Source organism: Hippichthys cyanospilos, chromosome 19 (assembly GCF_059441005.1).
Source record: "Hippichthys cyanospilos isolate Australia breed blue-spotted pipefish chromosome 19, RoL_Hcya_1.0, whole genome shotgun sequence".
In the NCBI taxonomy this organism is placed as follows: Eukaryota; Metazoa; Chordata; class Actinopteri; order Syngnathiformes; family Syngnathidae; genus Hippichthys; species Hippichthys cyanospilos.
Window position 1 is genome coordinate 14,678,887 of NC_142387.1, and position 26,274 is coordinate 14,705,160.

General features: G+C 42.1%; 1 protein-coding gene across 3 annotated transcripts in view; it reads right to left on the bottom strand.

Moving 5' to 3' along the window:
• Positions 1-26,274, bottom strand: part of LOC148408052 (A-type potassium channel modulatory protein DPP6-like) — a 115,972-nt gene that overhangs the window by 16,018 nt on the left and 73,680 nt on the right. For all 3 annotated transcript variants that reach the window (XM_088401687.1, XM_088401690.1, XM_088401688.1), the window contains exons 2-7: positions 20,266-20,380; positions 16,540-16,638; positions 3,517-3,611; positions 3,162-3,236; positions 1,898-1,950; positions 1,433-1,514 (exon numbers count right to left, since the gene is read on the bottom strand). In XM_088401687.1, the coding sequence (XP_088257813.1) occupies positions 1,433-1,514; positions 1,898-1,950; positions 3,162-3,236; positions 3,517-3,611; positions 16,540-16,638; positions 20,266-20,380 (519 nt within the window). The remainder of the gene's footprint in view (positions 1-1,432; positions 1,515-1,897; positions 1,951-3,161; positions 3,237-3,516; positions 3,612-16,539; positions 16,639-20,265; positions 20,381-26,274) is intronic.

The window sequence follows — 26,274 nt, forward strand, 5'->3', positions numbered from 1 at the left end:
TAACTCCCAAACATTTATCAAAAGGGAATGGGAGCCCCTACCCCCCAATAAATAGATAAACTCATACATTTGATAGAATTCTGACGTTAAAAAGATTATTCTGGAAGTAAATTTGGAATTGTGAAAATACATCCATAGATCTGAGTCAAATCAGAATATGACTGCATTCTTGCAAGATTATGACAATTTCAAAATGAGAATCCTTCTCAGGAAGTCGTCAATCAATTTCCTCCACGCAAGCTAATGACTGAAGTTTGTTTACCTGAAAAAGTCAGCTCCAAAACGCTCCAGTAAATAACAACCACTGAAAAAAAAAAAGCCTGAATGGACTTGGTTGCCCATGCGGTGTTTTTTTTTTTTTTTTTTTTCCCTTTTCCATCATGCAGCGCGCCCCGGTCAATGGCGGGGCGCGCTCGTAAAACAAGCGGCAGGTTTTACGAGCTGGCCGGGAACAAGAGAGAATTTCTCAAGCGTTTCCGTCAGCGTCGTCAATCCTCGACGCGATCGAAGCCCGGCCCCGCTCCGCTCCCCGCCATACGTTTTCCGCGGCGCTTATCCTCATTAGGGGAAGATGGAGTCTATCCCGGGTGAGGAAACCCGGCAGACGTCAATTTTAGCCCATTTCAGTCTCATTTACTGCCATTAAAATCTGTAGTATTGTCAAAATTGGACACGTCGAAAACCCGATGTTTTATCATGCATTTCCCCCGATTTTTGCATGAATTCTTTCAACGGCGTCTCGCGAACAGGGCGCAATAGCAATTTTTCTGTTGAGACCCTAGAACCATAGAGGAGGCGCTATCGGACAACTTATGACATTTGCAAGCCTTTCAAAGACTTCATTGAGAGGCTTAGCCTGATTCCCATAATGCAAAGTTCTTGCTATGCATTGTGGGACTTGTAGTTGACAAAAGGCTTCCATCCAAGAACTAAATGCTGCAGGAAAGCTTTTATTTCATGCATTTTATTTCATGCAACGCATATTCTGCATATTCCCGTCGGTGAAATCTGCAGCACTGAATAGCTGACGGGGTTTTTTTCTCACAAAATTAAAATTCTTCGAAAAGAAGAAACAGCCTTGGGATATATGCATATACATGTAAATATACATATGTATATGATAGGGCTGATGCTACCGAACATTTTGAGTGGTTGAAAGTAAAAAAATGTTTATATTCGACGATGTTATGACCTTTTCAAAGTCAGACCAAGTCGCGTGAGAAGAGGTTAGTGAAAAATCCCCCGACACCCAGGGGTTAAAGTCACAGAGTGGAACAAACTGACGTCAGCTTGTTAGCTTAGCTAGTTAGCTGCTTCAAAAGCTGCACACATTAACTACTCCCCAAAAAATTTCTCAAACTTACAATAAAATTGTTAAGCATTTACGAAACGGTATTTTTTTTAAAACTGCCATGTGAGACGTGGCCCTTACCAGTTGCTGGCCCTGCGGCCCCCAGCCGGCGTACTGCAGCTGAGCGTTGCGCACCTCGGGGGGGTTCAAGTTCCACGTCTCCCTATAAGGCCCAAAAACATTTTCACCATCCACGCCGCTACATCGACTTGAAAGTGAATCCGCGCTTAAAACCCGACGAAAAACAACTTCACGCGCATGGAGTCAACCACAAACATTCTATGATATCTTCTATAGAGGAGTCGAAGGAATCGATCAAGGCTAACGCCGGCCAAGGGCGGCGAATTAATCTCTTCGCTGCTGACCTCGGGCCGTGAAAAGATGAAGACGCGGCTATGAGTGTGAAAATTGTATCGAAAGAAGCGACTGCATTCAATTGAGTGAATGTGACGTCAAACAAGACCATTTCTTTACATTTGAGGGTATAATAGCGTATAATGCTCTTTTTTCCCTGATGGTTGTCGTTGAAAATAAATGAAGACTCACGGCGTCTCCAGGCTACAGATGATGTAGAAAGCCGTGTAGGAGTACTGGTACACCTGCGAGGAAAGCGGCAAAGAAATGGTACCAAAGAAACAAAAAAACTTTACTGTGCTGTAGGTGTACAATAAAAGTATAACATACAAAGGCAAGTTCGGGCGGCAAACCTGTCAAGACAGAATAAATAACTTAACCTTCTTGCTTGCGGCGATAGAGCACGATTCGGAGGAAACAAAACCTTCAGCGGGGTACAATGAACTTTTGGAAAACCGTCGTTTTGATTTGGAAGATGGCCCAAAAAATACAAGCTCAAAGAAATTTGGTCAAATTTGCCAAAAATTGGACAAATCTGATCAGTTTTCTTGGTACTTGAGTACATGCCCAACAATTGGTACTTTGACACTATGAGGTAATGGTTTTATAAATGTACTGTATGATGATTGGTTATTCATAATTTGTCAGCGCCCATTTTGGGCCCCCTCCAGTCATGGTCAGTTCGCCAATTTTTCAAACTGTAATCGTCTGTCCATCGGTCCGTGTATTTTACTCACGTACTGTATATATCATTACTTTATCACCATCAGAGGTGCTTAATTTGCAATTTTTTTGGGGGGGGTCGGTCATTCAACATTTATCCGAGCCCCTCTTTGGTGTTTTTTTCAGTCGGCCATTTTTTCCCCCCAATCTGAACCAAACTATAATCGTCAGCCCGTCGTCGTATTTTACCCATGCTTCCATTGTCACTTTAACACCATGAGGTAATCGTAGAAATTTACGCTGGTTCCTCTCTCGTAGTTTATCAGCGCCCGTTTTGGGCCCCCTCTCGTCATGATCAGTTCACCAATTGCCGTCTTTCCTCGAAATCAGTCCGCCTTTTCTTTTCCAACTGAACCAAACCATAATCGTTTACCCATGCCTCCATTACTTTGAAACCATGAGGTCATCGTTTTATAAAGCTACGCTGGTTCGTCATTCATAATTCGCCAGCACCCGATTTGGGCGCCCTCCTGTCATGGTCGGTTGGCTAAATTTTCCGAATTTGTGTATTTTACCATTTTTTTCTCGTTTGCCATTTATTGTTTGTCAACACCCATCTTTGGCACGTTTACCATCTTTGGTAAACAAGACTGGCCACTGATACTTTCCGTCAAAGCTCGGTTCATCGTTTTTTTGTTTCCCGTCAATTGGTAGTCGGTGAAGGATCGCCAACCTCTGCCTTTGCCGCCTAGGGATGATTTAAAGAGTTGAAACAAAGCAAAGGAAAGCTCACCGGCGCCACATTGTAGGCCAGCAGCACATGCTTCATGTCGGGAGACACTTCGTACTTGCTGGCCTTGTACATCTCCTGCAGGAGAGAAACGACATCATTAAGCACGCACGACGCCGTTTCATTTAAATAAAGTCTTTAAACGTCTGACGCGCGGCCGGCCGGCTAGCATTCATCTTCGGGCCTTCTTGGAGATGTTTACAGGCAAAAAGCAAGCCCGGGATTAACTATGCCGAGCACATTTGTGAGCCATAATATTCGGTTTAATGAAGCTTTAAAAAAAAGGCGGGAGGAGAATTGCTGAAGCAGCTATAAAATCAGAATTGAATTTCTCTCTTCCTGTGATTGGATGACTTACAAACTTCTTGTGATGCACCAGGACGGTCTTGTCGTTGGTGTCCACGTCCAAGCGGACCACGTTGCCGTCACGGTCACGGTACAGCAACTCATTGTCTGCAAAAGAGAGGACGGATGGGTATATATATAAATATTTTTTACACAGTCTCGTAAATAGCAATACGAACGTGTATCATCTTATTAAATACAGATAGACCTATACGTTTATTCTTTGTTTTTTTGTTTTATTTTTTTTGTTCCAGGACCAATGTGGATAAAGATTATTAGTCAAGGTGAGCAATTAAAATAACATTTACAAATATACATTATTAAAGGCCGTCGGATTCATAAAAATGCCAAAAAAGATAATCGACCCGATAGATAGATAGTCCCATCCATGGATTTTAATCCCATGTAAACAATAATTATTCATTACATTTCCTAAAGCAAGCAATATGAGCACAAATCATTGATATGAAGTCAGAATAAGAAGGGGCTTAACATTGAGCCTTGTGGCACCCCGATTGTAATGGTTACAGATTTGTAATAAATCATGCAAATGTGATTGGATCCAGCTCGTAATATCACAAGGGAAGATGATTTGTAATATCATAGCACATGCTAAAATGATAATAATCATGAAGATGAATTTGCAGCTACTGCACGCAGTATTTTGCGTATTTTGGTAAACATGGTGTAAACATGAAATGAATCATACATGTTTTTTTTAAATCAGGCCTTGAGCGTTTTAAGCCGTGGTCACCTCGGTCGTGGTTGGCGCCGCGTGGGCAACAGACGGCGGTTAGCGGCGGTTAGCGGCGGCCGCGCGGTGTTAGCGGCGGCCGCGCGGTTTTAACGGCGGCGCGGGCATCGTTCGAATTCATGCGAGCAGAGCGAAGCCGTCAAACGTAACGAGGCTTCAGCGCCACGGCTTTTGATTCATCGCATCAGGAGGACGCCTCAATGTGACACACCTTTAATAGCGCTGCAGAGGAGAAAGTTGATAAGGGGCACATGTCCTAACAAAGAGATAACTTGCTGCAAGATATTTTTTACGTCATTTATTCTCAGCAGGAATTTTTTTTAGCTTAATGACGGTGGTGAAAGTTGAGTGATTTTCAATCTTTCAAAAATGTTCTTAAGATGCTGCACTGCACGAAGGATTTGAAATGATCTTTTGAAAACCACTTTTTTTTTTTCCTGTTTAAGTTATGCAATAACTTATCTTGTATAAAAAAAAAATTCAGCCCGGAACCATGACTGAATTCTCATAATTATGAGGACTTTTCTGTTTAAAAAGACACTTGTGTGATTTTTCTTCAAACTTTATATTAATTTACCATAAACAAATCTGTGTAAAAATGCAAAAAAATACTTCCTCCTTTACACTCCGCCTTTGCTAGCGATTCCCGCGCGTTTGTAAAATGAAAAGCTAGCGCGAGAACCCCTCCGAGGAAGGAAGAGGGAGGAAGTTGACGCCGCGTGTCCTCCTTGTTTAACAAGCTTTCCACGTCCATCGGCTCCCCGACGCCGAGCCACACACGCCGCACAGCTAATTAGCACCCGGAGATTGTTATGCCCCGTGTTTGCTAGCTGCTAGCTAATTGACCATTAGAGGTGACTAAATTACCATTACGGCGGCTTTGATCGGCAGCGTGCTCGGGAGAGCAAAGGGGGATATTTTTAGATTGACAAAATCCGCCGCCGCCGCCGCCGCCCTCCCCCCGTTCCTTATCTCCTTGTTACACAAATCCAGCGGAATACTAAGAAGCTAACAATGAGCTCATGTATGGAAAGCAGAGAGGCTTCATTATAGCACTTGGGCTCCGTGTAGCGTATTCTCCAAAGATCTCCTTTGAGACAGTTGGCATTTGAAGGAATACAAATAAGCTCACAGATGGAGAAGAAACAGAGGAAAGCGGTTTTATTAAAAAAATGTCCGGCATGGCGGCTGATGGGCAACTTTGACAACATTCATATCGAATACAACTTTTCAATAGCCGTCCCTCAGCGGACCGATATGCAATTTCGATAGCATTCATACACAGCGAAACAGCTTCTGACTGGTATTCCGCTGCGGTGACAGGTGCTGACATTATATAGCTATATATTAGGGCTGCACAAAACGGTCAATATTTCAAGTTGAATGTTGCGATGCGTGTGGTTATATAATTCCGTTTGAAAATACCGCTTGGACCTACGTGACTCAGTGGTTAATTGGTCGTAGGCTGCCAACCCTCGTGAGCATGTCTAAGTGTCCTTGAGCAAGACACTGAACCCTCATTCGCTCCATCAGTAGGTAAACGAACAGTACTAGTTACTACTGTAAAGTGCTTTTAGTACCAACGGGCCATTTCCATGTTCTCTAACCGTTGCACGCTTAGTTGAATCGGATGGAGACATCCTAACCTTTACGTTTTAGTAATATTCCTGTGTGTGTGAACCAGGATAGACTCGACCGTTGGTTCAGTCTGCTCGCTTCTTTTGTTGAAAAAAATGCCGCGATAACCTCAGCGAACACGAGCTGCTGTTAGCTGCAACAGGCACCGGCTGCTAACAGCCAACTGACGTCCTCCCGTTACGGTAATTATTGTAAGTAAGAATACGAGCGATATAAAAACGCACATCTGTACGTCAAAACTCCACTTATGTGGCCAACGGATGAAGCTTCCTTGTTGAATAAATATCTCATTTTTAAGTTACTGTTTACAACACGCACTCATATTTTTGGCCTTCATTTTGGGGGAAAACGTGTCTTCTATTTGGGGAACTACGGTAAAAGATGGCATCATTAGTATAGTTAAATTGAAAACTTAACTTTTTAAAACCCCGGTAAAGCATCCATCTGGTAACCAGCCCACGCCTCGGGATTTATCTCCAAAGGTGAACGTCGTGAGCCGGATTTAGATTATTGAGACGAGTTCCTCTTAAAAGTTTGTCTCGTTCCTCTTCCGAAATCCTGATGCAGTGAGTCTCTCTCAGATGGCTCCCCCGGCTGCCCTTGTCAGGACTTCCTCCGCCTCATCACTTCAGTCCTTATCGTCCCTGCATCGCCTCTCCGTTCTTCCTCTCGCTTGCTCTTCAAGGCCGGCAGCTGTTTTTTTTTTTTTTCCTCCCCCTCCTCCACACCACCCAAGGCATTACCGCTTCCCTTCCATCCATCGCTCCGCCGCTCTTTTTCCCGGGGAACCTCACCGGGACGGCGGCGTGTTAGCCCAGGGTGCTGTTTGCCGCTCTGATCTATGGCCCCTCTCGTCTTATTAATACAGCGGCACGCCTTGGGCCACGCGCGGGAGGCCGGCACTGCAGACCGCATGCTAGCATCATTGCCTCTGTCTGCCACTTAGCTTATTCTTGCTAAGCTCGTATGATAACAATACAACATTTTAGGGGCAACGTGTATACACATTTGCATAACCTCCTGAGAGCTGGCCTATTCAATGGTGTTTATTTTGTCTCGACAGGACAGCAAATTCAATTGCACCGCACCCAATCACGGACCAAAAAAAAATGTCCACAACAGTGGACACAAATGCTCGCAAGAGTATATGGTGTTCCACAGGGTTCAATTTTGAGGCCCCTGTTGAGTGCACTAGCACTTAGTGGGGTAGTTCCAAAGATAGAGACCAAAAACAAATATCTACTACAGTGGACGCATGAATAAGGTGGCACCTGGGAGGATTTGGCGTTCCACAGGGTTCAATTGTGGGGCCCCTGCTGAGTACAATCGGACTTCATATTAAGACAATTTTAAGATGACATTAATACATTTAAAATTTTCATTCATCCTTTTTCTTAGACACTTACCTCACTCGAGAATTCTGATTGGGACCTTAAAGCCACCACATTTCAAGGATAACAGAATTTCAAGAATAAATTGAGAATTTTGAGATGAAAGTGGTAAAACAGGTCACATTTTTTTATTTTTTTTTCGACCCTAATTGTCCTCAGAAGTACAATAAACTAACAAGAAAAATCGCTAAAAAAATCTGCTTCTAAAGCTGTATTAATTTTTCAAATTCATATTTAACGAGTACTAAAGAATTCCTGTTTCTTGGAAAAAACAAAACACTCAAAATACAATATTTATGGTCAGTAGAACCTGCTATTTTTTATTTAAAATAGCTAAAAGTAGAAGTCAATTCCATTCATTTATTTGTCTTTATTTATTATTCAAAACATAGAATACATTCAATTTTTCAATTCACTCAAAAAGAATGAAAAAAAAAGCCATTTGTCCATCCATCTTCAGCCATGAAGCTAACCATGTTAACGTGGCAAATAAAATGAGATTCCCCTTCAGGTTCCACATCATTTGCGTGGCGCCCGAGGTCGTAGAAGACGAGTGGCTGTGTATAAACGGCACGCGAAAATGAGCGTGAATTATGGCGTTTGCGTGAGAGCGCATAAAGGCAACAGCGGGTCTACCATCTTAAATCTCGGCCACCTGATGGCACAGATGTGATTCATAAAACGCTAAAGACAATCTTAAAACACACTTAGGTGTCATAATGTCATATAATAACCATGTTCTGCTCCTTTTATGTGCCGAATGGAAAAAAAAAAGTCCGCAGTAGAGGTTTTTTTTTTCTTCCCCTTTCTGTTCCGAAGCCCGTGTGGAATTTCAATTCTTTGACAAATGAGCGCGCTAACAAATGAGCAAAAGGTGCCAAGAATGAAACTGCTGACGAAATATGACTGCGGGCTGCACTCAACCTGCTGCCGGACACTTTTTCACAATATTTTTTTAATCAGGCGTGTCAATCAGCCTTCATTAGCCACCACCTAGCCACCTATCCATGTTAAGAGCTATCAAGTAATGTTACTTAGCATTGTTAGCTGCAAAATAAGAACACACACCTTATAATGTCATTGGAACGCCTCAATTCGCTACAACATAGTTCCTTTACAGCAAAATGGCGGCAAAGCACAACTGTAATCCAAATGAAGCTCCTAACTAACTTTGACATAGTTCTTTGGAACTAAGATGTCATAAAATGGCGGTAAAGTGCTATGTTTGTTTCAGTGGAACTCCTCAACTTGCTTCAACATAGTTGATAGGTACTAAGATGGTGGCAAAGCATTACTCTAGTCCAAATGAAGCTTCTTAACCAACTTGAATATACTTCCTTGGAACTAAGACGTCATAAGTTGGTGACAAAGTGCTGTGTTGGTTTTAGTGGAACTCTCAACTCATTTTAACATAGTTCCTTGGCACCAGGAGGTGGCAAAGCACTACTATAGTCCAAATTAAGCATGTTAAACAACTTTTAATTCCTTGGCTCTTATATGGCAGAAAAATGCGATTTTTGTTTCATTGAAACTCATCCCGTCATTTCAACATAGTTTCTTGGCAAGAAGATGGTGGCAAAGTGCTATGTTGGTTTCAGTGGAAGTCCTCAACTCGTTTCAACACAGTTCCTTGGCACCTGAATGGAGGCAAAGCACTACTATATTCCAAATTAAGCTACTTAACTTCCACTTCTTCCTTTGCACTAAAATATCATAAGCTTGGATCTCAATGAAACTCCACTACTCAGTTAAACATAGTTCCATTGCAAATGCTTACTTTTGTACGAATAAAGCTCCACAATTTACTTCTATGTATTTCCTTGGCACCAAGTTGGCGACAAAGCTCAATAAAAGCAGAAACATATATTGCGGTTTGGGTTTTTTAAATTTGTTTTATTTTGCGTGCGTGGGAGGACGGAGTTCTCGGCTCATTACTTCACACTACCTTTTGCCGCATTTCCTCTCACCGCCAGACAATTGGTGCCTTTCAAGCGCTTGTTGAAGGTTATTATTATGTGCCGGAAAACCGGCAGACCCCCGGTGCAAAAAAATAAAAATAAAAATGCACGGAAATAATGGATATGTGAGAGGGATGCCTCATACACAAGAATGCGTCAAAAAACAAGTGTTTATAATAAAGTGAGCGGCCTGGAGGTCAGACCCAAGTTAGATGGAGAGAAAATTATTGACGCAGCAGAAGAAGGATTGCAAAAGATAGAGTACAAGGATGGAAGCGGAAATGAAGGAAGAAAGGGATGGGTGCAACAAGTGTAATACAAAAGATAACAGATTAAAAAAAAAAAAAAGCAAAAGAAACGGCACACGCATTTTTGAAGCAAAAATATTGTTGCAGTTTTAAAGTCGCAATTCATAACCCAGCTTGGGAACGAATGCTGCTAGGAAGAATATTCTTTCCTTGAATGAAATAGGACTTTTAAAAAAAAAAAAAAGCACATTAGTTTATAGATTTGAATCAAAAGCGACTTCTAAAATTGTTATGTGCCACTGAAAACAAATGTAGGGCGCCTCATTCGTGTTTATCTTCCTCCCTTTGTGTTAAAAACAGAACAAGAATATCGACAGCTTGTTCTTGTCAAATTATAGGACAGCTGCAACGGCGTTTATGGGGTTTGAAAGGTGGAAAATTAGCATTTAGTTAACTGCGTCAAGGAACACTTTACCAACTTTACCTATCTAGCTGTTTAAAATTATAGCACAGTTGCAACAATTTTGTTGCTTTTGTGGTGTTTCAAAAACAGAATGTTAGCATTTAGCTAGTAGTGGTCTGTGTGTCAAGGAACACTTTACCATTTTTACTAGGTAACTAACTAACTAACTTACTAAAATTATTATTAGTATGTGACTATGAAGATGATGATGAGCAAGAATTAGTATGCTAGCCAGCTAGCCAGGTTCACCAAAATAGCTATCTTCATGCTATGCTAAGCTAGCTTCCCATGTTTTCAAACAAAGTAGATATGTATTGTTTGTTTTATATATATATATATATATATATATATATATATATATATATATATATATATATATATATATATATGTGTGTGTGTGTGTGTAACGAAGTGTTATATGCATAATTAAAGAACTGATATTTTTCATCTCTTTCAAGGCACTTAAAAAAATGGAACATTACGGTTGACTAACGCGCCTGTTCCACAACACTAAATCAGTGCGCGCTTACACTTAATGTTTGTGCTAATTAGCCATGTCTCATTAGCAAGAGAATGGCCCGTCGCGCAACGCCATTAAGAGGTGACACTCGCGTCGTTACTTGTGCAGCGGGCGAAAGAAAAGGAAGTCAATACCATGAATGTTTTTTTGTTCTGTAGAACTTATCTGTTTGCGGTAGAACCTCAATTTGCCATTTGCCCAATGGTTGAAAATTGTGGTTCCAGACCTTGTTTAGGGTTTTAAATTAGTTTTGGGATTCGAAATGGGTACGGGCAAATTGGAGGGCACCCCTTGGTGAAAACACAAATTTTACAAGGGATAAAAAGATAAAAAAACAAGAAAAGAAGCGGTGGCAGTTCATTTTTCCCGCTATTTTCTACTAACTTAATCCCATCAATTACTTGGAGTTTATCGCAACTTTTAGTAGGACAAAATACTAGCGACAGGAGGTACAAGGACAAAATACACATCGTGGTTACGGGACGGCGTCAAAGTCAACATTTCTTTGCGGGATCCCCAGCTGGCTGAGTGCAGAACAAACGGCTCCCGCTCGCCGTATTAAAATGGCGAGCAGCTGCTTCAGTCCCAGCGAGGCGTCCCAAAGGGGTTTGGGGGGAGGGGGGCGGCTTTCACCTTGGCGGAATAATGTTGATTATGCGATGTCTCCTAACTGCAATCACCTGACTGCACGGGAGATTTATAATGATGGCCGCCGCACGCGCTCGCCATGCTGATGGCGGCGAGCTGCGTTTCCAATATTCGCCCATTCAACCGGACGTATACATTTTTGACATCCTTAAAGATGGCAGCATTGCGATTTCCGATCAAAACATTTCACATTTCTTTCGTGAATTATTATTATTTGAAGTCAATACTTGATTTCGATAGTTTTATTTGATGAAAAGCTTGTCTTTTCCAAATTTTGGACCGAAACCAGTGTTTTGGTGAAACTTAACATCTATTATAAAACTGAAAAACCTAATCGATTTAATCTAGTGGAAGGAGGCATCAGTGTTTGGACACAAATGTAAAAAATATCCAATTTTCACTGTATGTCTCGTTTGCAAATTAATTAGCATAGCAACGACAAACAGATCCCTGTAGGTGGCGGCTTTGCATCACTGCGGATTTGAGATTCTTTCGACGTAAATGATTTTGCCCATCAATACGTCTTGGTTTATAGTTTGAGGTATCACGCGAGAAATAAAATATCCGTGTGACTGTTTCTATTTCATGAAAAGCTTGTTTTCTCTGCTTTTTGGTCACAAACTGGTGTTTTGGTGAAACCAACCCTTAACTAAAAATCTACAATCCTTGACTATTTAATCAATGCAAACACAACTGTTTGTAAACAAATGAAAAAATATATCCGACTTCCACAGTATGCCCTCTTTGAATTTTAATCAGCATACCAATGACAAACACATCCCAGTAGATGGCAGTGTGGCATCACTGTGGATTTGTAAATAAAGTATTTTTATTTAGTCTTAAATCTTGTTTTTATGGTTTGTGATGTCACGCAAGTCATAAAATATTCGTGTCACTGTTCCTATTTGATGAAAAGCGTGTTTTTTCCACTTTTTGGTCAGTAACCACTGTTTTGGTAAAAGCAACCCTTTAGTAAAAATGGGAAAAGGTATTTCATATTCTACTTATAAAATAGCGTCTACAATCCTTGGCTATTTAATCTCTGGAGGCACAACTCTGTGCGCCAATGTAAAAAAAAAAAAAAAAAAATTACAGTATGACCAAAAAAATCCACTTTTTGGTCAGAAACCGGTGTTTTGGTGCAACCAACCCATTCCTAATAAACAGAAAAAGCTCACAAATTTTTTCTCGGGTGAAAGGAGAGTGAACAATCTTTGACTATTTAGTAGACACGAGTGTCCGTGCGCAAATGTGAGAAATGTCCAATTTCCGCAGCGAGTCCCATTTGAAATTGAACAGCGTATACCGTGTGATCACGGAAAATAAACGACATGACATCCGCGAGCAAAGATGACTTTTTGGAACTTTTTGTTGTTATCCGGTGATCTTTAATAACAAGCGATAATCCCGTCGCCGCCACGGAAACCCGCAGCCGCTGTAAAAGTCCTTGTCGCCTTATCTCAAACGTCCCCGTGATGTCTCCACCGCCCGATAAGACGTCATGCCCCGCGCTCTATTATTCAAATCAACCTTCGCGTCCATATTTCATTCTCTCCGAGCAGAAGCGGCTTGATTTTTTTTTTTTTTTTTGGTGCCGCGGCCGTCTGAATGGCAATTAGAAATTTTTACTCGGCCGGTATTGAAGACGACATATTATTCCATTTTTTTTTCTTCCAAGAATTAAAATAGCTTTGTGTGTTTCTTCATAAAAGAAAAAAATGTGGCCAAGGGCAAGGATCAAGGATTTCACAAGACTTTTTATTCTCTGAAAAATCATCATAAAATTAGACCGTTGCAGGGATTACTTTTCAATGTTGCAGCTCTGCTTAGCCTTTGACTGGTTTATCTTTGCAAATCTGGTTTTTAGGTCTTCAAAATAAGGTTCCAGGCCTTGTTTAGGGTTTTGAATTAGTTTTGGGGTTTCAAATGGGTACGGCCCAATTCTCGAAACGAGAGTTGAAAAATTCACACAATAAACACAAACACAACAAACGAACATCGGAAGTGGTCTTATTTTATTGGCCCATACCTAAATAAAAAAATTAACTCAGGTTTTAGGTATCTTTTACTTCTTTACATTTTTTTTTTTTACTTTAACCCAGAACAAAATGTACATTCTGTCTATGCTAACATGTAGCATGCTAATATTTAGCATGTTAACAACAGGTTTCGGTTTCACCGTGCTGATTTTCATCCTATTCATCTTTTCACGTGAAGTCTGTTGAGCATGATTAACTTCAATGCTAGCACGCTAGCATGTACCATGCTATAGTTAATGCCGTATAAAAACAAACAGGTAACGCAAGAGAACTCATAACACGCTAACCCCTGTTTAAACACATTTTTTTGACGTGAAAAATTTACTTGGCTGTATAATTTCACAATGGAAAGCATATTTTAACGCTAGCAATTGAAACGCCTAGTTTCCATAACATCCCGTTTGAACTAAATTATCATCATTACTCTCGTACTGGAGCTTATTTTGACCGAAAAACAATAAAGGGCTAATTAGACGACATCTCATTGTAGAAGAAGCAGTCGTAGCAGGGAAGGTATATATTATTCTTTTGCGATAACGACCATTAAAAGCGTTCAAGTGCTCGTTGGCGAGGAACAGATGAAGCCCAAATTCATTATTTTATCATCTTCAAGTAGAAGTGCTAAAGTTTTACACTGCGTAATGATTGCGCCGCGCGATCACTTCATTTAGCGTCTTAATTGTGTTACGGAAACATAAAAGCGGCGGCCAAGAGACGCTCGCTGCTCTGATAATTCTATTTTCAGGCCTCATCGGGGAAGCGGCGAATGCCAAAAAGGAGGCCAGGTGCTCGGGGTTAGAACGAGGCCAACAAAATCAGCAGGAGGGCTTTATCTCGGCATGTGTGTTTGGGTACTGCATAAATATATGCTAGCTGTACGGCGCGCTGTTCAGCTAGCAATGATTTCCAGTTTGCCCGTGCTGAAGCCAGTGGAGAGCATTTTCTTAGCGTAATTCAGAATACGAGAGATACTCCTTTGAAGCTACTTTGCTTTGAAAAACAAGGGGCACTCCTACAAGATGCGTGCACTTCCATAAGACACGCAATCGGCTCCCGGCGAGACAATTAACCAATGAGGGCAGGAGCTGTAACCCACGCCGCACCGGTGCCCGCGGTTTTTCCCCTGTCGGGGGGTTTGGTCCCACGAACAGTGAAAAACAAGGGATTACTGTAAATGATACGGGAGATTTAGGTTTCTGCAGCATCAGCAAATAAAATTCCATCGCGTGACAGGAATAATACAGCTTTCTTTTCAAATCCAGGACAAATTAATTGGAACATAAAACAACTTCTTGCTACATTGTGTTCTAACCCAGTCATTTTTGCACATAGTAAGCCTTTTTGTTATGTTTCAAGAGACAAAAAATGGCCATGAAGTGGCTGAATAAAATATGGCGAGGGATGGTACTTGGCAGGAAAAATCTTTCACACGGAGTACATCATTGAACAAAAGATTGAGACGCACCGCTTCGGAGAATACGCGACTTGCGATTTAACGCTGCTTGACTTTCCGCAACAACATATTTAAACTCCAGCAGAGATAATAAGATCTCGCACGGTTGAACCCGCCCGCCGAGCTCGACGCCGAACAGATGTTGGCCTCCAGATGTGTAAAAAGCACTTTGTTGTCGGCGATGCCCGTTGGACCGCGATGGAATCGCGTCGGCGCCAAAACGGGCCACCGGGGAGGAGTATCGAGGCCCCGCAACATACGGAGAACAGAGGTCGCCATCACAGGAACCAGACCCAACAATCACGGTGCTCACCGGCGTGTCGGATGGACCGCTAATGGGCGAGCGTGCGACAGCCAATCGGCGGGCTCCATATAACGAGGCGGGACTATTCACCGCCTTGGTTAAAAAGAAAATCAGCCTCGTTATCCCGTCACGTCTGGGTAGTGGTGCCCGGTGGCGATTTTGCCGCACGGGAAAATAATGTCTATAATTTCCCCTCCTCGTCGGCGGTCCCCCGCAGCCATGTGAGTGTTTGCGCGCTCGTTTATTTATTGCGCCAATAGCGGCGCCCGTGCGCGCCTCCGCGCAACGGGCGGGAGAAATATGAGTGCCACGCTCGCAGGTAATTGGACGTGCGGAACAAATGGCTTGGAGGGCGGGCGGGCGCGGACGCAAACGCGCGGCAGAGCCCCGCGACCGACCAGACGGCAGATATAAGACGCTGGTTTTATGACCTCACAAAAATGTTTGACATCATTCATTTGGCATCATTAGTGACGCAACAAACGATATAACTTTATTATAAGTTAACCGTGATAGGTAATCATAATGAAACGGTCAGCAAATGTAAATGGAGTAAAAGAGAATTTGAACGGCGCTTCTCTACCTTCACGTCGCTTTTCTGCTGTCGATTTCATTTCCGCGCTTAGCAACAGTAAAAACGGGTTGGCTTGGTTACCAGCATGATAACCTCGGGCAAAAATATTACGGTATAACCGTATTTAAATTACGGTTCTAAAATGTCCCTTTTGGAAAGGTAAAAACACATTGGCTTTTATTTTGAATGAATAAATAGTTAACTGAACTATAATTAGAATAGTCCCGCCTCCCATCCGTCATCCTTCTGAAAACCAAAACCCACCAATTGACTTCAAAGAGGCAACCAGTTGACTCAAGCAAGCAGTTCAATCATATTGCGCTCTGTTTTGACGTCCTGTTAAATACGAATTTCCGGTGACAGGCAGTGCTAGAAGTTATTGAAAGCTTGACCTTTTGAAACCGGAGTAGAACAACCCATGACTATCGACAAAAGGAAGGTAAATGGTAAATAGACTTTCACTCATATGGCACTTTTCTACCTCGGATACGTTTATCTTACGCAAAATTGACATTGGCTAAAAACAAATCTAATGCAATATTGTGGATATATAAGTATATACCTATATATATTTAAGTATTCAAGCCATATCAATAAATACCAAAAAAATGCTTTGAAAGCGGCATCCCTGCTGATTTTTCCACACGAAAGAGTGCAAATCAATGAGCCGTTTAGACGGAATTGCGGGCTGACAACAGGTGATGTCGAAAACCTTTTGGGAGATGCGCGTTCTGTTTCGACGCGACTGGCCTTTACTGTAGACAATTAGATGTCAAAGGTTTTCAAAAAACCCGGGGAGGATTTTTGGCCGAGCACAACGCAACACATCAGTGCACTTCCAAGCGAGCCAGGAAAAGCTTTGCCCTGAGGACAAAGATCCCAATTATGCAGACCGGTGAAGCAAGCCCTACCTCAAAATGATCGCTGGCCTCACAGAAACCTCCCCCACAACCTGGGGTCTGGATGCAAAATACCTCCAAATCTCACAATCTCTTGGCGCGGCGCTAATAAAAAGACCCGGCAGGTGAAAGCAAAAGCCTACGTACCGCTGATCCATCGAGCGTTCGGGTCGTGGACCCGGAAATCTTTCCCAAAAAGGTCCTCGACGGTCACTTTGCCCTTGAGAGCCAGACGGTCATCTTCACCTGTAAACGGAAAGTGGCAAACGTATTTAGTCGGAGGGATACGATCATGAATATCTACTTTATCGCCGCCTGAATCTCAACGACTACCCGCAGGCTTCCGTTGTTCAAATCTTAAACTATGAAGACGGCGCACAGGAAGCGTGAGCTCAAAAGCCGAGATCAGCTTTAATTGAGAGCGGCACCTCGTCGCTTCTGTGACGATCCGCGACAGCTAGCGCAAACTCTTCATTTCATCCGACATCACTTCCACACACGAGACCGCGGGACGTGATTAACCTTTGGCCGCTTTCTCGTAAAAACACATTTTGTCGGGATTTATTCCCCCCCGCGAGGAATCTCCCGGCAAGGCGAGGCAAACCGGCGTTTTGGGATCAAAATCGGCGGGAATCCGTCAGCTTAACCGCAGCTGGCGGTTTGCGCGTACGAGGCGTCGCGTTTTTTTTTGTTCCAAGAGGGCCGAGGCAAAGTACAGAGAGGTTGCGGCGGGAATGTTGCTAATTACACAGGCTACTACACTTCAACTCAAAATGTTTGCCGACAGCAAAAAATAAAAACGATGACAGGCAAGGAGCTGATTCGGCGGGCTTGAAACTGCCATGTTATGCGTTCTGAAAGTATAATCACCGTTTGTGTATAGTACGAGTTTGTTTGCACGCCTTAAATACAAGTCGATGATATAGCCCGTGAAATCGGGCTAGAATCGGTTAGCGGTATGGTAAGGGTAAATTTGGGTGGGGTTAAGTTGAAGATTAAGGATGGGAGTCGGTTAGGATTGATTAGGGATACAGTTGCGGAGGTCACGTAACTTGTCTCAGTTTGAGTAGGGTAGCAATTTGAAAAGTAGGTAAAACCAGAGAGGATTTGATCAGGTAGGTTAGGGTTTTAAGGTAAGGGTTAGGGTTAGGGGTTAGGGTTACCTAATGAAGTCTATTGTTCGGATGAAGTTAAAAAAAAAAAAGGTTGTGGTACAATAGGGTTAAAGTAAAATCAGGAAAGGGTTACGGTTTCGGTTAGAGGTTAGGGTAACCCTAGGGTAAATACAGGGTAACCCTAACCCTAACCCCATTCAATGAAGTCGATTGTTCAGATCAGGTTTAAAAAAAGGTTGTGGTACTATAGGGTTACAGCAAAATCAGTTCAAGTTGGGTACGGTTTATTTGGGTTAGGTGAAGTCCAGGTTCTCAAGCCGCAAGAACTGTCCGGTTCAGTTACCTTTAAAGTTCCTACCCAACGTACGAGATAGAATAGCCCTAAAACCCTCTGAGACCGTATCTTCCAGCGCATTTGTATTCCGAACTCGCGCTTAACAGATGGCACCGTTGACATTTTTGACCATAACAACTCGCTCCACTACACAAGCCGCGTTGACGATTTCATATTAAGTACGTGCTCAGCGGGTTATGGTGCAGGTTTATTGTAATGAAATGTAGTATTTTAGGGTCCCTCCAAAAATAGTTTCTCCACAATCGCCTTCTAAAAGCCACTGAATCGTTTCATTCTCAGCTTTTCGGATCCCGGAGCCGGAGTCCAAAAAACATCAAAGAGCATCTTCGCTGATAAATCCAACAAAGCGTGAAGTCAGCTGATCAGATTCGAAAGTTTTCGAGGACACGCTAGCGGCAACTCATCTTGACGCGGTGACACAAAGATGTCACCGGCGGACACGCAAACAGGACTCAAAAAGCGCGTTTTGTGTCATATTGCGTGGAACAGATGGACGCACGCACACTAATCCTCGCCGACGTCTTAACGGAAAGACAAACACCTTTGAAGGCAGCTGCTCGCCGCCGGTAGATCGCCTTTCGCGACGAGTCACGTCAGATGGTGAGGTTCAAAGGATAAATGACGCGTTTTTTTTTTTAAGTCAGTTACGATAACCAGATGTACGGATTAAAACTCCAACTTGGGTTTTATTAATAGCAGGGAGCAAATCCCTTTCCTTGGCTCAAGTTCTTTCCTTTATCTCAAAAAGGGGAGCGGTGTCAGCAGTTTATATATGCTAATGCTATCGCTCGCTGACCTCATTTTCAAAATGACAAAACGGCCATCTGGAAGTATTTTCACGCGCAAAGGACTTATTAATTAAACCTGAATCCGCACAGTATTGAACTTCAACTCGCATTTGTTCGGAAGCGTGCAAACTCCTTCCAACGTGCATGCACATTTTTTGAAAGCTAAATGCTAGAATTATAGCATCTTCTCCGACGTTGTTTATTTATACGTTTTTATGGTTTTATCGTTATGTCTGCTGTTGAAAAACAAATCAATTCAGTGTGGCATTGTGGGAAAAATCCTGAAAAATAGGCTAAAAGTACATTTGAATGTATTTGCAAATACATTCGAACGTACTTGCAGGCTAAATGCTAAAATCATAGCATTGTCTCCAACATGAGGTTTATTTGCAACTGTTATGGTTTTATGTAGTCTGCAGTATATTATTTCGGTTCGGCATTTTTCACATAACTTTATGGAGTATTGACTTGAGCATGGCATTATGGGAAAAATTAGCAATTAGCCTAAAAGTAAGTTTGAATGTACTTGCAAATGCATTCGAATGTACTTGTAGGCTAAATGCTAAAATCACAGCATTGTGGACCAACATTTGGTTTATTTGTAATTGTTATGGTTTTATTATGTCTGCAGTAAATTATTTCGACCCAAGATTCTTCAGATAATTTCATGGAGACTTCCGCATGGCATTATGGGAAAAATGATACCAAACTCACATTCGAAGGTACTTGCGATTGCATTCAAAGATAACTGCAGGCTAGATGCTAAAATCATAGCATTTTCCACAACGTTTTTTAGTCATCATTTTTATGGTTTTACAATTATGTTTGTAGTGGAAAAATTCAATTCGGCATTTTATTTCCTCATAATGCCATTGGATATTGACTTGTGCATGACATTATGGGAAAAAAAAATGCAGTTTTTAGCCTAAATACATTTAAAAGAATCTGTAGGCTAAACGCTAACATCATTGAATTTTCTCCTATATTGTTTATTCATTACTTTTATGGCTTTATTACTTTTATGTCTGCTCCGTAAAATTGTAATTAATTGTGGGTTTTTTTCCCCATAATGCCGCAGGGTATTGAGTTGCACATGGCAAAGTACTCTGCTAAAATGAGAGTATTTTACCCAACATTGTTTATTCGTCATTTTTATGCTTTTATTCTCACATCTGTGGCGGAAAGTTTTAATTCGGCGTCAATACTCCGTGGCTTGAAAGTGTGTTTGTCAAAAATATGTGGAGAAGGTCAAATGAAGTACCGGCACGTTCCCTTGCATTTTTTGTTCATCCTGAAATTTCGTCAGAAAAACCAGAATCTCCAAGTTGGACCATCAATAATTCTGCTTACGCCAACGTAAAAATTGATCTAGTGGAGCTATAGCAAGCTGGAGCTACCGAAGGCCCGAATCCACACGACAAGGTCAACCTCCGCTCTTCCATACGTCAACTTTTACGAGGCACCTTGGCCAAAGCCGCGGTCGGACGAAGGACGGCGGCGCGCTCACCCTCTGCGTTGTTTGCGCTACGATTTATCGTCCGGCTAATGGGCGCGTCCGCGCATGATAACGACTGCGCAAACAGCGTCGGGAACAAGCCCCGCCCCCGCGGCATACCTGGTGTCAACAGAATGACGGAGGTGACGATCAGCGAGCAGATGACCAGAATGACAAGGAGGGCGATCGCTATTCCCTTCCAGTTCCTCTGCGGCGGGTTGCTGCCCACCAGCTCCTGCAAAATTGGAGGGGGGGGGGCACAGGGAAAGAAAGATGAGAGATGCATTGTGGGAGTCAATCAGGGCGCAATTTGCACGGAGATGAAGACAGGATGACAGAAAATTGAAAGGAGCAGTGTGTTGGAAATAAGAGAAGAGTGAGTACAAGACTATCGCTCGGCAGCTAACGAGATGAATCAGAGGAAGCGGGGGGTGGGGGTGTGGGGGGGGGGGCACAGTTGCCGCCTGGTGGATTTCAAGGAGAAACACAACGACGGCGGTGGGAGGAGGAAGAGGAGGAGAAGGATGAAGATGGATTTTCCTAATGATCCGCGCACGGGCCGTCGACGGATTTGACAAGCAAACACAACCTGTGACACAGCTGCGCATTCATCGCGTGGCGGAAGATACGGGGGGCGTGGGGGGGGGGGGGGGGGGGCTCGCTAGTTAAAAACAACCTTGAGAACCTCGCAAAAGTGCCAGCGCGAAATGTAGCGCCACTTTCCTTGACGCTTCGCTAGCACCTGCGACAAAAGCTACTCGCAAAAACGATTGAGCGCTTATGTGACGAAGCAATTTTTGTTTCGAGACGTCATGAACGTAACATAAATCGCACAAATACCACTAAATGCATGAAAAAGACAAAATTGGACACAGTGGGACGCAAAGTATTGAAAAGTACATCATACTTTTTACTTTTACTTAAAGTTGAGGAATCATGAAATTTCCAAAAGTAATTGACAAATGGCGAAAAGGCATCGGTATAGCACTTCCTGTTCAAGGTCTGGGCTTCAAAATAAAAGAGCCAAATTAAAGAGTGACTGTCTATCGCTTTTATTTTGAAGGCATGTTTTTCTTTTTGGGACAGGAAGTTGCAACAATTGGCCCAATTTGTCTGAGTGTTGCTCGCCTGGACTCAGTTGGACCTTTTTTTTTAAATTATTAATCGAATAGAAATGTTAATTATTCATTCATACACTTGATTAGACATTTGCATTTATTTTCAACTGTTCGGACAAGATTTTTGATAAGATTCCCTTTCGGTGAGACTCTTGAACAGCTTGATCATGAAACCAAGGATGCGTCAGAGGAGAATATTCAAAATGTCCACCAGCGGCGTCGGTGAAGATAAATTAAGCGTTGATGTGAAAGGATGTGAAGCCCAAGCCGTGGGTGGAAGATGATTAACTTGCTAATTGGTTCCGCAAAGATAAAGAAGGAAGCAAAGTGGGGCGTGGAGAGCAAATGAGAGCAACGCGGCGCTCTAATGACGATGTGAGCGGCTGAGTTAGCGAGCGGACCTCCCGGTGACCCCCCCTGGGCGCCCGCGTGGCCTCGGCATATTAATTGAAAAAGAACCCGAGGACCGCGCGGCAAGTCGTTAGCGCGGAAAGCTTGTTACGATCCAAATGGATCGCCAGAAGAGTGACTTGAACAATAGCAGGTGAGATCAAGAGGCTCGGGCGTCACTCCATCCATCCGCGCAAAATCCATTTTGGAGTAATTATGAGCGGATCTTCTGCTTTGGGAAACAAAGCTTCTTTCAATTTGACTGGGAATCCCGCAAGAGAGTGTGTGTGTGTGTGTGTGAGACTTTGCCAACATTGTCGTTTATTGCGGCCGCGCGGGCCGTGTTCGACAGCGGCGGGATAAGAGGGGGGGCAAAGGGATTGGAGAGAAGAAGAGCTTGACTATTTGGGTGTCATTACGGAATGTGCGCAGAGCGTGAAAGCCACTCCGGCTGGATTATTGACATTTATTGGGATTCTCTGCGCTCGACTATATATACCACGCAGTTGATTGGATGCTAGCTTGTATGCAAATGGCTAAAACGGATTTCTCATCACTGCACTGCTACTAGTTCCTACTTAACCCAACATATATATATATATATATATATATATATATATATATATATATATATATTTATATATATATATATACACACACACACACACGCATACACACACACACACACACACACACACACACACACACACACCATATTTTCCGCACTATAAGGCGCAGCAGATTATAAGGCGCAACCTCAATTAATGATATATTCTAAAACTTTTTCCATATATAAGGCGCACCGGATTATAAGGCGCAACCTCAATTAATGACATATTTGAAAACCTTTTCAATCACAATATAGTAATACTCAAAGTAATAACAATAATAACTCAAATAATAACTCTACACTCTCAATAGCATAAATAACTCAATGTCATTTTGACCAAACTTGTTCAACTGTGTGTTTACAGTTGAAAAGAAACAGAAACAAAAAAAAGAAACAGGTAAAGTTTACTTTATCGCTTCTTTCTCCATCTACCAATCCCAATCTCAATATTAATCCATATATAAGGCGCATCTGATTATAAGGTGCAATGTCAGCTTTTTAAAAAAATGAAGGCTTTTATGTGCGCCTTATAGTGTGGAAAATACGGTGTGTATATATATATAACTTTGATTGGTGAACATCTACATGGAAACAAGACAGGGAAAAAAACAAACCAAATCAATGTCAGCCAGCGTAAAAGGAAGGGATTGTTTTTGGTATTCCGGTTGTGGCGCCACGGCACCGTGAGCATGAAGAATTGAAAAGTAACTTTTGTTTTGTTCTTATCATCTTCCGCCTTCGTTCCGTGACGCGCCGTCGTCTCGCCACCACCGCAAAAATAAATTGCCGTCACGGAAACAATGCACAGACACACACTTCCTTGAAATGAGATGCGGCCGCATACGAGCTTTTGTGGACACGGGGGTCTCATAAGAAAAAGAAAAAAAAAAAAAAGGCCCCTGCTGATGTTTGCTTGGGCTAATATATTCTTGCCTGCTTATTTTTGCTTTTTTTTTATCGCCTCCTCACACAAAATATGAACATCGGCGAGAAAAGAATAGACTCTCGGCCGCTTATCGGCGCCATTATGTTTGATTGAAGTGCTCTCGGGATGAAAAAAACTTCGATACTTATGAGAAGTCATTTCCTCTCCATTGAAGGATGAACAAGCAACCAAAAACAAACAAACAAACAAAAGTGCCGAGGCTTATCTGGCGTCTGGGGGAAAACAAAGCGGCCGGCCCGAACAGGAAGTGGATGAGGAGTCGAAAAATTGAAGAGGAGGTTCAAAGACATGAAAACCTCAAGACGCTTGAATAATAAATCGCATTGCGAGGCCTGCTTTGTATCGCGCTGGGTTTCCGTGGCAACGCTCTCTGAAAACATCCACCCCGTGTTTGACTTCCTGTTGCTAGCTGTTGCGAGAGCGCATTTACGCTAACCTGCATTTCCTGCCCTCTTCTCACCACCCTCAGTGTTCACTCAGGGTGTCTATAAGATTTCCAAAAAGAAAACGTTTGCTTGCAGAGAATTTTGAGTTTCTTTGGCAGCTGCTTGGCAGCGCTAGCTGCTAAGCTAGCTTGCGCCGCAAAAGCACTTACTTCCTAGATATCATATATAAGTTTGTGACACTATTTCCTTCCTCCATAGTGACAAATAAACTAGGGGTACACACCCAGGCATGTTACTGTTGTGTTGGTGCAGTATTCTAACATTCCGAGTGTGTAAGTCGCCCCCCCAGGGGGACCCGCCCCACTATTCGAGAAGCACTAATCTAATCACAGGATCGAACAGTACGGGGTCTGTCGCCATGTTCTTGGGAAAGAATATAGCAGCAATTGCATGGACTGATAGTGTATGTATTAAATCTACATCCCCCACTATCAGAAAATGATTATTACCTTGCAGCCATAATGTCTACCGTAACCTTTCAGGCAAGCAAGTGGTTTTGTCTTGTCGTCTTTCTTTTTTGATTATTAAATATTCTAGGTTGCCTGAACCTGACAGTAAAGTTCTGCTTTTTTTTTCGCCTGCCTTCTTCAGCAGGCAGCCCACAGGAAGCGTTCTTCTACTCTCCGAGCGCCGTCGACTCGGCTGTCAGACGGCCCAAAGTTCAAAGACGTGCCGCCCGGCGAGGGACGGCGTCTAATGTTCCCGCCATGAAAGCGGCGGGCTGTCTGCCGCTGTCGTTTGGACGCATACGACACAGATCGATACGCGGCGGGGAAAAGCCGCCTAACGAGGTTTTTGCTGAGTCGATAGCGTCTGACCACGAGTGGAGGGTGAGCCTGTCCATGTGGCTTTGTCAGCTCCTTCTTCCATTGACGTCGACGACAGAAAATCATTCATGAAGCCGGCGGAAATAACCGCGCTTATCTTTTCATGAAGTGTAAGACGAGAACCGTGCGCCACAAAAGAAACCGATGTATATATATATATATATATATATATATATATATATATGTATATATATATATATATATATATATATGTATATATATATATATATATATATATATGTATATATATATATATATATATATATATATATATATATATATATATATATATATATATATATATATATATATATATATGTATATATATATATATATATATATATATATATATATATATATATATATATATATATATATATATATATATATATATATATATATATATCGGGGTTTTTATTCTTACATTTATAAGTATAGAAATATGGCGACGTCATGACCTTGAAGGCAACGGCGTGCCGGGCACTCTTAGTAAGTGGTTGAAGCCGTCGTCCCGCAGAGCATTTTATCCGAATTACGGCCGCCTAATTTTACACACTCGGAGTAATGAAGTGTCTCCGCCGTCGCAAAAGTTGAACAGTTGAGTGACTCGAGGTGTTTTTTTAACGTGGGCGAGACAATCGAAAACACTGCTCAGCCAAGATAATCAATTTCAAGTGCGAGCGACGACAATAATGAAAAAGTGAATTTGGGAGAAAAAGTGCTTTGATACAGCGAGCAGCAATGCAAATTTTCCATCTGAAGAAGTTGCTGGTGACAAAAAACGGCCAAAGAGCATTTAAGGAAAACAATTGCTCGCTCCAATTAATACATTAATTGATGAGTTCTTCTGATTCTGGTACTTGGAAGAATAAAATTCCCCAAATTATTTGTTGATCAATTCATGACAAAATACATCATGAATGAAATAACAATGTTGGAATGTTGTTTATCTTACACATTTGTTCGTTTGTTTTTTCCATATGTCTTTTCATTATACTGAGTTTTTTTCCCCATTTACAGTAATTTTTTCAGTTCATTTTGCATTTGTTGCTAAATATGGATCATGATGCCAAATATTGGCAATATTTTGAAAAATGCAGAATATCGCTGATTAAACAAAATTCCAAACATCGTTGATATTCTTTAAAATGCCGAATATTGCCTATATTCCTCCAAATGCCAAAATGCAGAATATCGCTGATATGAAAAATTCCCAAGTATTACTGTACGTATATTCTTCAAAATGAAGAATATCGCCCATATTCTCCAATATGCTTAATATCGCCCATATTCTTCAAAATGCATAATATCGCCTGCATCCTTCCAATGGCAAATATCGCCAATATTCTTCAAAATGCAGAATATCGCAGATATGAAAAAAGTCTCAAGTATTGCGTGTATTCTTCAAAATGCAGAATATCGCCCATATTCTCCACTATGCATAATATCGCCTATATTCTTCCAAATGCAGAATATCGCCGATATGAAAAAAATCTCAAGGATTGCATCTATTCTTCAAAATGCAGAATATCGCCCATATTCTCCAACATGCATAATATCGCCCATATCCTCCAATATGCATAATATTGCCAATATTCTTCAAAATGCCAAACATCGCCAATATTCTTCAAAATGCAGAATATCGCCGCCGTTCAAAATGCCGACCGTTGCCCCGATAACCGTTGGCGTTCGGCTTGACGATAATAATCAATAATACGACTTTTAAGTGGCGAGCGGTCACATGAGAAGCGAGCGAGCGGCGTCGTGCAATTTTCTCCACGGCCGAGAAAGG